At 40.3% G+C, this 10,894-nt stretch overlaps 1 protein-coding gene across 1 annotated transcript; it reads left to right on the forward strand.

Annotated features, from left to right (window-relative positions):
* Positions 1 to 3: 3 nt before the first annotated feature.
* On the forward strand, positions 4 to 1,304 carry MELLADRAFT_105567 (uncharacterized protein; the record flags this gene model as incomplete). Its single annotated transcript, XM_007408863.1, has 7 exons — positions 4 to 156; positions 264 to 359; positions 469 to 559; positions 644 to 671; positions 742 to 799; positions 910 to 981; positions 1,053 to 1,304. 7 exons carry the CDS (start codon positions 4 to 6, stop codon positions 1,302 to 1,304), a joined length of 750 nt encoding a protein of 249 aa, XP_007408925.1.
* Positions 1,305 to 10,894: the final 9,590 nt, after the last annotated feature.

Here is a 10,894-nt window from a genome sequence, read left to right on the forward strand (position 1 = left end):
CAGATGGTCTTCTTACCTGAAGCATCTGATTTTATAGCTAATTCAAGTTCATATAAATCTTTAACAAAATCATTAAAAGAAAGTGAATTTGTAAATGGGATTTGTTCTACAGCTAAATCAAATCATTGTTGGGTCTCAATAGGAGTTCATGAAAAAGTAAAAAAACAAAACAATCATCCTTTTAAAGAATTCTTGAAACTTTTAATTTTGAAACTGATGATTGTTTTCTTTTTTTGGTTTTTGGTTTTGATTTTTTAAAAAAGAGTGATGATCCAGAAAGATGTTATAATACATCCATTATAATTTCAAACCAAGGTGAAATTCAACAAGCTTATCGAAAATTACACCTTTTTGATATCGTGAGTCATTCCCCCCCCCAACCGCGCCAAAAAAACTCCTTAGCCTTGAAATCAAACTAAAAACTAAATTTTTGTTAATAATATATGTTTTTTTTTGTTTTGAATTAAGGATTTAGATGATCAAACTAATTCAAATGAATCTAAATTCATCAAACCTGGTCATGAACTTTTAAATCCAATATCAACTCCAATTGGAAAAAGTAAAAAAAACATCACATTCTATCTTACAATTTTTTTTCCCAAACTGATTGAATTTTTTTATTTTCCTGTTTCAAATTCTAAAGTTGGTCAATTAATTTGTTATGATCTAAGGTATGTATATGATCAACTTCAAAAGTTCAACCAAATTTGATCTTCATCACTCATCCATCAAACCTAACAGGTTTCCAGAAGTCTCTCTAATGCACAGAGAAAGAGGTGCAGAAATTTTAATTTATCCAGTTTAGTTCATCCTTTTTTTTCGACCTCAAAAATAAGCATCACATTTAAGCTAAACGTCAACTAACCAAAGAATTTCATCACCATACTCTGTTTATAAACTTTGCTGTAGTCTGCATTCACACCTAAAACAGGTTTAGCTCATTGGGAAACCCTTCTAAGAGCTAGAGCCATCGAAACTCAAGTAAAGAGTTCATCCCACTTCCTAAGAATTAAACCTTTAACTTATTCATCCTGATCTTCTTTCTTTCTTAGTGTTTTGTAATAGCTTCAGCACAATCAGGAACTCATCTAACCGAACCTAAACTCAGAAAATCATGGGGTCATTCAATGATCATCAACCCATGGGGTTCAATCTTAACTGAAATTCCTTCAAAAGACAATGATGATGATGATGAAGTGAGATTTGAATTAATTGATATTGATTTAAACTCTTTAAATCAACTTAGGAAATCAATGCCAATCTTTCAAAACCGTCGAAATGATATATATCCGAAATTAAGTTAAATTCTTCTTGATCTTTTTGGATTCTTTTGATAGATTGATCTTGTGGTTTGATCCTACAAGTTTTGATTTGGAGATTAATCTTCATCTTTTACTAACTTCAAATTGACCATTTGTTATTCTTAGTTTTCTTTCTTTTTGTTGTATACTAAATGATAAATTTGAAGAAATATAGTATTTTTTGGTTTCACGAAAAAAAGTCAAGTCATCTTTTGATCTGTATCTTTAATATAATCATACTTAAATATAGAGATGAAAGTTTAATCAAAGCATTCAATAAAAGAAAACCCATGGTATGTATGAATCATAGATTTCTATAAAAACAGATTCTTTTGTGCTATACTTTATTTGATGATCATCTTTCCCGCCTTGATTTTTGAAACCAAATTGTTTCAAGTTATCAAGGTTATACAAACTTTGTAACCAAAAAGAAAATAAGATCTCAACAAAATGTTTGCCAATGGCATTGGAGGGGTCAGGTCAAGAAAATTACAGCTGAATCTTTACAAAACATAAAAAGTTTTTCACAGTCAGAGTAATGTATAAACTTTCTTGTTTTATAAAATGAGATGATCAAAGTGGTCAATGTACAGCTTTGGAGGGTCCTTCTTGAGAGAAGAATCCTTGATCCACAATTTGGTTTCTTTCCTAAGTGATTTCTTACTTGCATTTAATACTTGATGATTAAGGTCTCAACAAACATCAATTGACTTATAACCTAGAGCTATTCAAGAAATTTGTGTCCTAGGTGGCACAATTTTTTGCGTTTTCCACCCCAGCACCACACCATATACAGGTGATGCGCAGCAGATCTGTAGCGGACCGGGGAACAGGTCACCCCGCACCCTGATATCACAACCACAGTATTGGCCCACATCCATCATCCAATGAAAAATTTCCACCACATTGAAATATTTCATCTGGATCTCATTTTGGTACATTTACGGGATACAAAGTAGAATCCGGGCACGTGCCCGGCTTTGTGCCCAGATTTTTTTTGGAAGTAAATTTGAATTCTAGGCCCAGACTTTTGCCCAGAAAATCAAAATTTACTGCCAAAATAATTCCAGGCACAAAGCTGGGCACTTGCCTGGATTCTACTTTGTATCCCACAATTGTCCTCTATATTCTCTCCCCCCATCTTTAATCCCTACCTAGTCAAAACCATGTTATGATTCATTTGGGTTCCCCTTCTAGATATGAGAGTGTGACCCGGTAAATACAAAGTCAGCATCAAAGTGCTGGCTGTGCAGTACCTTTGCGCTGGAAAAAACATTGACCAAGTCTGCCATATATTGAAGTCACCAGTGAGTTACCACATGGTCTCTTGATGGTGCAGATTAAATTGACAAAAATACTCTGTCATACGCAACCCTGTCCTGAAGAATCCCAGCAACTCGGAAGGAACACTGCCTTGACTGACAAAGACAGTGATGTCATCTTGGAACTCCTGGGAGGGAATCCAGCACTGTACCTGGACAAGTATTGTCACACTGTTTATCACTGTAAAGGAACCTGGATTTAGTTAAAAACTGTTGCAAGTGATCTCAAGGATTGCCTCAATATCACTCTCAAGAAAGCTTGGACAGTGCACCCAAATCAGAGTCCCTCAAAACAAGCTAGGTATTTGCATGTGGTAGGGACTTTGACCCCAAACATGCTTGTTTTCTTAGGTCAGTGTATGTTGGTTTTCTTTGTCTCATATCACTTTGTCACTGTGTCTTCAAAACTTCCCATAGCTGATTAGGTGTCTGTCCTTTTAGATGAGTGCTTGATGCAGGAGCAATATCTTGGAAATTTGGAAGGCAGTATTGCCGGTCTAGAAAATGGCACCAAACCACCAGGTTTCCTTGGAGCTGTGGTGGGAAACACTTTTCCCTCCTCCCGGATATCTTCCGGGGTGGAGTATTGGCACTCAACTGCTAAGAAGGATTCTATGTTTGGGAGGATTTCAAAGGCTTCTTCAAGCATTGATTGGTACAGTCTTTCTCCCATCATTTCCTAACTTAACTAAGTCCCCTCCTAGTGTCCGGGGGAAAAACACAACAAACCCCAGAGGCACAAAGGCATCATTTCTACTTCACAATGGTTTCTATTCATACTGAATGATTTTTTTGATATTGACTGGGTTCTATTTGAGTAGTATACTTTCACCCGGGTCCTTTGGGTTGGCCACTTAGGTGACATTTTCACCACACTTGAAGTCTTTGGAAAAGTGTGCCATTGACATCTGAAGATATCTTTTGCCAAGGCTTAAGATTTCTACCCATGGAAAATCTCAGTGCTATGATTCAAAAATGGAAGTGAAATACTAGGTACTGACACCTTGAGAGTCTGCATTGGATACCTTGCCGTCAGATTTGTCTGAAGGTTATTTTTTAGCAGGCATGTGGCATGGAGTGGCCATGATTGAGTTGCGGATTCAGCAAGTTTGGGGTTCTTGTGGTGGATTTTGAAGCCCATGGTTGTCCAGGAAGGAACAAGCTGTGCCACGGTCACGAAATCTTGAAAAGATTGCTTGTCTTCAATTACCATTTTGACTGCCTTGATTATACAAGTTGCATTGACAAATCCTTGAATGTCAACAGTACTATGGGCATACCAAGCCTTTCCAAGTGATTTAGAAACCCAGAGAAGTTTCTTGTTGCACACTTGGAAAAGTTTCAATTTGAACATAACAAAGGAGACAGTGGGATTGGGAAGTGTGAGTTTATTGTTGGATACCTTGGGGTTATAATTTTTGTACTTTGGGACTGGCAACTTGTACTTGCTAGGTTGCTGGCCACCTAGACTCAGAGTTATCAGTTTCTTACTGTTAGAAGGCTCCTCAGGTAACACTAGTTGCCAGAAATTGAAAGAGACTTTGAAAGTTTCAGTGATCTCAGAAGCTGGAGCTTACAAGTCAGCAGTTACAGAAACTTGAGGTTCAGCAAGACTAGGTCCGTCAAAAAGTCCCATAGGCAGAGGGAGATCTACATAGGCAAACCAGAATCCAAGAACCTTACTGCCACCACCTTCTGGGATATCTGCATTAAGGCCTGGAACCGGCCCAGCCCGGCCTTCAAAATCAAAGCCAACTCGGGCTCTTGTTTCTTAGTGGGCGACCCGGCCTGGCCCAAGTATAAAACAAAATTGTGCCACACAGCAAAAATATACAAAAATAACAAAAATAAAACAAAATTGATGATTTTCGGCACATTATATTGGCCATTGAAAGCCCTTTTTTTGCTTTTTGGGTCTCATTGCCACTTTTTTGGGCCTCTTGGATCCCCTTTCATTGCTGCATTTGCTCAAAACCCTCAATTTCAGCCCTTTTGGCTGGCCCAAAAGCACACTAATCCAAAAGACAATTGAAAGGCAGAGGTGGGGAGGCCGGCAGGACTATGAATGGACAGGGTGTACAGGACATTTGAGTGACTAGCTGGTTTTGAAGGGTCTTTGAAGGGAGAGATGACTGGTGAATGGCTAACAAGGACCAAAGGAGCCATCATTTTGGGGGACAACATCAAACCACTGGTACTGGAAAAGATCAATCCACCAGACCTGGTTTGACCCGGCATGCTACACACGGGAAAAGATCAATAATGATCACACATTGTTGATCAAAAGGGTTGCCACATGACTCACAGAACTCTGCCCTGACCCACGAGTGGTTGATAGCTGTGAGTACAAAGAACCCAAGACATAAAATTAATTTAGTTGTTTCCGGACCTGGTAGACTAGGAAAGCAACAAATTAGTATCAGATGAAGCAAGCAAAGATCTAAGTGATATAAAGAGAAACAGAAAATGGCTCAATAAAAACAAATCATAAGAAATGACAGAAAAAAGACCAACAAAGGAACATGCAAAAGAGTTCTGTGGACCATACTGTGAGTAACTGTTATGGTCTCTCTAGTAGCATATGCTTATAGCTGCGTGTTGTACCTTTTAGCTATATCCCAGCGCGCGCTCTCACTGAGCTTTTAGTCTTCACGTTGCAATCTAGTTATACTAGCAACTACACCTCAGCGCTCCATCCTCCATTCCAGGTCCTAACATATTGCAACGTCCACCCATTACTCAGGATAGGAGCGGTAGAAGAAAAGAAGATTAATAACATAAAGAAAAGAAGAAAACGAAAGAAAAATCAAGATAAAAGTTAGAAGTTTAAAGTTGAAAGTTAAAAGTTGATTAAAGTTTGAAAAGAAGATCTCTCACGCTTAAAAGTTATTCAGATCTTGGTCAACATCCCGAGAATTCCAAGCACTCCAGAAACCTTAACATTACCCCGCAATCAACCAACACAAACCCGCCAAAACACCGAAGTTTGAACCACCCGGAGACTGTTCTTCGTCATCTTCTGAAGATACGTTCACCGAAGCCGCTAGTACTGCCGGAGACATGTCGAATATGAACATGGAAGAAGTGATGCGTCAGTTAGCTGAATTAACTCAAAGGCTGAACGAAGAATCTGCTTTACGTCAAAGAGCTGAACTTGAAATACAACGGTTAAAACAAGAGCAAAACACCACCATGTCGGACCCTAATGCCAATGCCACGCCAGGATTAAGTGCTCCTCAGCAGCTGAACAACGTCCCGGCACCTCCTGCTGTACAACCACGACCACCTAAAGTAGCCACTCCTGACAAATATGATGGCTCGAAGGGATCCAAGGCTGAAATTTTCTTGAATCAACTTGGTGTCTATCTACAACTGAACTCGTCGGCGTTTGTCAATGATCATGCAAAGGTTGCGTTCGCGTTGTCGTACACAACGGGGAAGGCAAACATATGGGGACAACATCTTATGGATCAAATCTTAGATGGGGATAATGGACATTTGGTAACTTGGAGCAAATTTGTAGATTCCTTCAAAGCCACGTTTTTTGACACGGAGAGAGTTAGCAAAGCTGAGAAACAACTCAGAGACTTGAAACAAACAAAAGACGTATCAGAATACTGGATAAGGTTTTCAGAATTGTCGCTCGTAGTTAAGTGGCCAGAACACATTCTTATTTCACATTTTGAACAAGGATTAAAATCGGAAGTCACTGTACATATGATACGAGATGAATTCAAAACGGTTGAAGACATGGCGAAGATGGCTATCAGACTGGACAGCAAGCTACATAAACGTAACCCTGCTACAGCCGCACCGTCGTCAACCTCTCAGCTGTCAACGCCTCTCTCGATGCCCGATCCCGATGCCATGGACTGTTCGGCGTACCGTCTGAACATAACTGAAGACAAATATCGTAGAAGAGGGTCTAGTGGTGCTTGCTATTCATGTGGTAAAACAGGTCACTTTATAGGAGACTGTCCAAAAAGGAGAAGAGGTAGGGGTGGATATTCAGGTGGCTATTACAATTGTGGAAATTCAAGAGGAAGAGGCAATTATTCAGGCAATGGCAATTCAAGAATTGATGAATTAGAATCTCAACTTAAGGCAAAGATTGATGCGTTAGAAACTCAATTGAACAAAGGAAAAGAGGTGGAAGGCAGAGCTGATAGTTCAAAAAATGGCGATGCTCGAGATTGAAGGTTGTGCAACCCTCGAGCATAGAAAATTTGGGATTGGAAGGAAACATCATTGATAGTTTAGAAATGCATGATACAAGAATTATTGATATGATACACCTTTATGATCCCAAATCTGCCACAACCAAAATTGCCCGTGCCCTAGTTGACAGTGGAGCCACACACGAAGCTATGAGTTGAAAGTATGTAGCCCAAACCAACTTTTTAACCTCTGAACTCCCACAAAAGAGAAGTGTTACAGGCTTCAGCGGTCACGAATCTGTAATAACTCATGTTGGAGATTATTGTGTGAACAACAAGGATGAAGAGACGACTTTTATCATCACCGACCTACGTGACAAGTACGACGTCATTCTAGGAATGCCTTGGATTCGATGTAATCACAAACTAATCAACTGGGAAGAAGCCAAGTTGAAGAATGAAGAAATGACTGAAATTGCGACTGTGAGAACAGTTTTGTCCTTACCGACAACACCCTCGAAGGACCACGTATTGAGGCCTAAGGGGAACGCTAGGTTTAGTGACGAGGGGGTAGAGTCTAGAGATAGCTCACAAATGCCCCCGCAATGTGAGTTCGATGTCCCTAATGTTATCAAAGAAGAAGTAAAGATTAGCGATCAGGATCCTCCTTTGAATTTTAAGACAGACAACCCAGACGAAAAGCACTCGCTCGATAATCCGACAAAAACCTCGACAGACCACGTAATGAGGCCTGAGAGGAAAGCTAGGAACATCGAGAAGGGGGTAGAGTTTGAAAATAACTTGCAAATACCCCCGCAGAGTGAGTTTGCTACCGATCCTAAATCATCTCGTCTTGAAAATATTGGCAAGCAATTTTCCCCTTGTGCAAGATATGGAAAAATAGGAACCCGACGAACCTTAGGTACCAAATTCACCGCTCAGCCGACTAGATCAATGATTGATGCCGCAACGGCCTCTTGGAATGTTTCGACACGACTAGCTGTAGAGGCTTCGAAGGACAAAATTGAAAAGACAGCCGCTGAATTAGTTCCTCAATGCTACCATGAGTACTTGGGAATGTTTGAGAAAGCAAACTCTAACGTTCTTCCGCCTCATCGTCAGTACGATTTTCGAGTGGACTTAGTCCCAGGAGCAACCCCCCAATCAGGCCGAATCATACCATTATCACCAAGAGAAACTGAAGTCTTGAATGAGATGTTAGAGAAAGGATTAGCTAATGGAACCTTGAGACGGACAACCTCTCCATGGGCGGCGCCGGTCCTATTCACTGGTAAAAAGGACGGAAACCTCAGACCTTGTTTTGACTATCGAAAACTGAATGCACTTACGGTTAAGAATAAATATCCTCTTCCATTAACTATGGAATTGATAGATAGCTTACTCGACGCTGATCAATTCACTAGTTTAGATATGAGAAATGGTTACAATAACCTGAGGGTGAGGGAAGGGGATGAAGCTAAACTGGCGTTTACATGTAAAGCAGGTCAATTTGAACCCTTGACGATGCCGTTCGGACCTACTGGCGCACCAGGCTTCTTTCAGTTTTTTATACAAGACATTTTAAAAGCTCATATAGGTATAGATGTGGCTGCTTACCAAGATGACATCCTGATTTATACGAAAGCGGGTGTAGATCACGAGAAAGTCGTTGAAGAAATCCTTGAAATCCTTAGGAATCAAAATGTCTGGCTCAAGCCTGAGAAGTGCAAATTCTCTCAAAAAGAGGTGGCGTACCTAGGTTTAATTATTTCAAAAAATCAGATCAAGATGGATGAGACTAAAGTAAAGGCAGTAAGAGAATGGCCAGCACCGAAGAACCTTTCTGAAGTACTCACATTTTTAGGATTCTCAAACTTCTACAGGCGCTTTATCAACCACTTTTCGAAGATAGCTAGGCCGCTCCACGAACTATCGCAGGATAATGTTAAATTCGAATGGACCCAGGAACGCAACGACGCCTTCGAAAGCCTGAAGAATTCTTTCACTACGGCTCCGGTCCTAACCATAGCAAACCCGTACAGACCATTTATCCTGGAATGCGATTGCTCGGACTTCGCCTTAGGAGCGGTCCTGTCCCAAGTGTCAGATGAGGACAATGAGCTACATCCTGTTGCATATTTGTCGAGGTCATTGATCAAAGCGGAAAGAAATTATGAAGTTTTCGACAAAGAATTATTAGCAGTCATCTCAGCATTTAAAGAATGGAGACATTACTTAGAGGGAAACCCACATCGACTGAACGTGATCGTATATACAGACCACAAGAACCTCGAATCACTAATGACTACAAAGGAACTCACTCGACGACAGGCCAGGTGGGCCGAGATTCTTGGAAGCTTTGACTTCGAGATCCGGTTCAGGCCTGGAAAGCAATCCACAAAACCCGACGCACTTTCAAGAAGACCCGATCTGAAACCGGAGGCAGGTGACAAACTAACCTTTGGGCGTTTACTGAAACCTGAGAATTTACCTCAAGACGCATTCATTGATAGCCTGGATGCAATGGAAAGTTGGATTGTAGATGAAGAAGAGGTGGAATGTGAAATTGAAACAATTGGATTGTTAGAGGAGATCTGGACAGATGATGAAATAGTAGCAGAAATCAGAAAGGAGTCAGCTAAAGACAAGAAGATTAATGAGATAATGAAACTGTGTCGAGAATTACCAAATTCAAAAGCTATCGCAAATTACTCAATCACGGACGAAGTATTGTATTACAAAGACAAGGTCGTAGTCCCGGACAACAACGACATCAAACTGAAAATCCTTCAATCTCGCCACGACAGCAAGTTAGTTGGACACCCTGGTAGAATGAGAACATTAATGTTAGTGAAGAGGAACTTCCACTGGAACTTGATGAAGATGTACGTCAACAAGTATGTAGACGGTTGTCAGTCGTGTCAACGAGTTAAAGCAAGGACGAACAGGCCGTTTGGGAGTCTCCAACCACTACCGATCCCACAAGGTCCCTGGATAGACATCTGTTACGATATGATAACAGATCTACCCGATTCAGAAGGGTACGACTGCATCCTAACGGTCGTAGACAGATTCAGTAAAATGGCTCACTTTATTCCATGCCGGAAAACGATGACTTCAGAAGAACTAGCTAAGTTAATGCTTCATAACGTGTGGAAGATACATGGAACCCCTAGATCAATAACGTCTGATAGGGGAAATATTTTCATATCAAAGCTGACAAAAGAGATGAATTCGTTACTAGGCATTAGGACACAATCATCGACTGCGTACCATCCGCAAACAGATGGACAATCTGAAATCACGAACAAAGCAGTTGAACAATACCTGAGACATTTTGTATCTTACAAACAAGATGATTGGAAAGATCTCCTACCTCTGGCGGAGTTTTCATATAACAACAACTTTCACGTTTCAATAGGGATGTCTCCTTTTAAGGCTAACTATGGCTTCGATGCTAGCCTAACAGGAACACCCAGCAAAGATCAATGCCTACCTGCGACCGAAGAAAGGATGAAATTAATAAAGGAAGTGCAAGATGAATTAAAGATGGCTATGGAAGACGCTCAAAAATCAATGAAAGAACAATTTGACAGGAAAGTGCAAAGCACGCCGACGTGGAAGAAAGGAGAAGAGGTGTGGCTCAATAGCAAGCATATCAGCACCACTAGGCCAACCGCTAAGTTCTCCCATAGATGGATTGGCCCGTATAAAATTGCTGACAGAATATCAACTAACGCCTACAAATTGATTTTACCAAAGGAAATGAAAGAAGTTCATCCGGTGTTTCACGTCAACTTGCTTAGAAAATTTACCAAAAGCGAAATAAGAGGGCAAGTTGAGACTGAACTACCACCGATAGAAGTAGAAGGTCATGAAGAATTTGAGGTAGAAGAAGTATTGAATAAGAGAATAATCAGAAAGAAGATAGAGTATTTGGTTAGTTGGAAAGGTTATGGAGCATATCATGATTCGTGGGAACCAGAAGAAAATTTGGAAAATGCAAGAGAAATGGTGAACAAGTTTAATGAAACATATCCTCAAGCTGAAAGAAGATACTTTAGGACAAGGAGAAGATGAGAGAGAGGGTGAGCTTTTTTCCCAATGGGTTTTT

This window comes from Melampsora larici-populina (assembly GCF_000204055.1).
Source record: "Melampsora larici-populina 98AG31 unplaced genomic scaffold MELLAscaffold_14, whole genome shotgun sequence".
Taxonomy (NCBI): domain Eukaryota; kingdom Fungi; phylum Basidiomycota; class Pucciniomycetes; order Pucciniales; family Melampsoraceae; genus Melampsora; species Melampsora laricis-populina.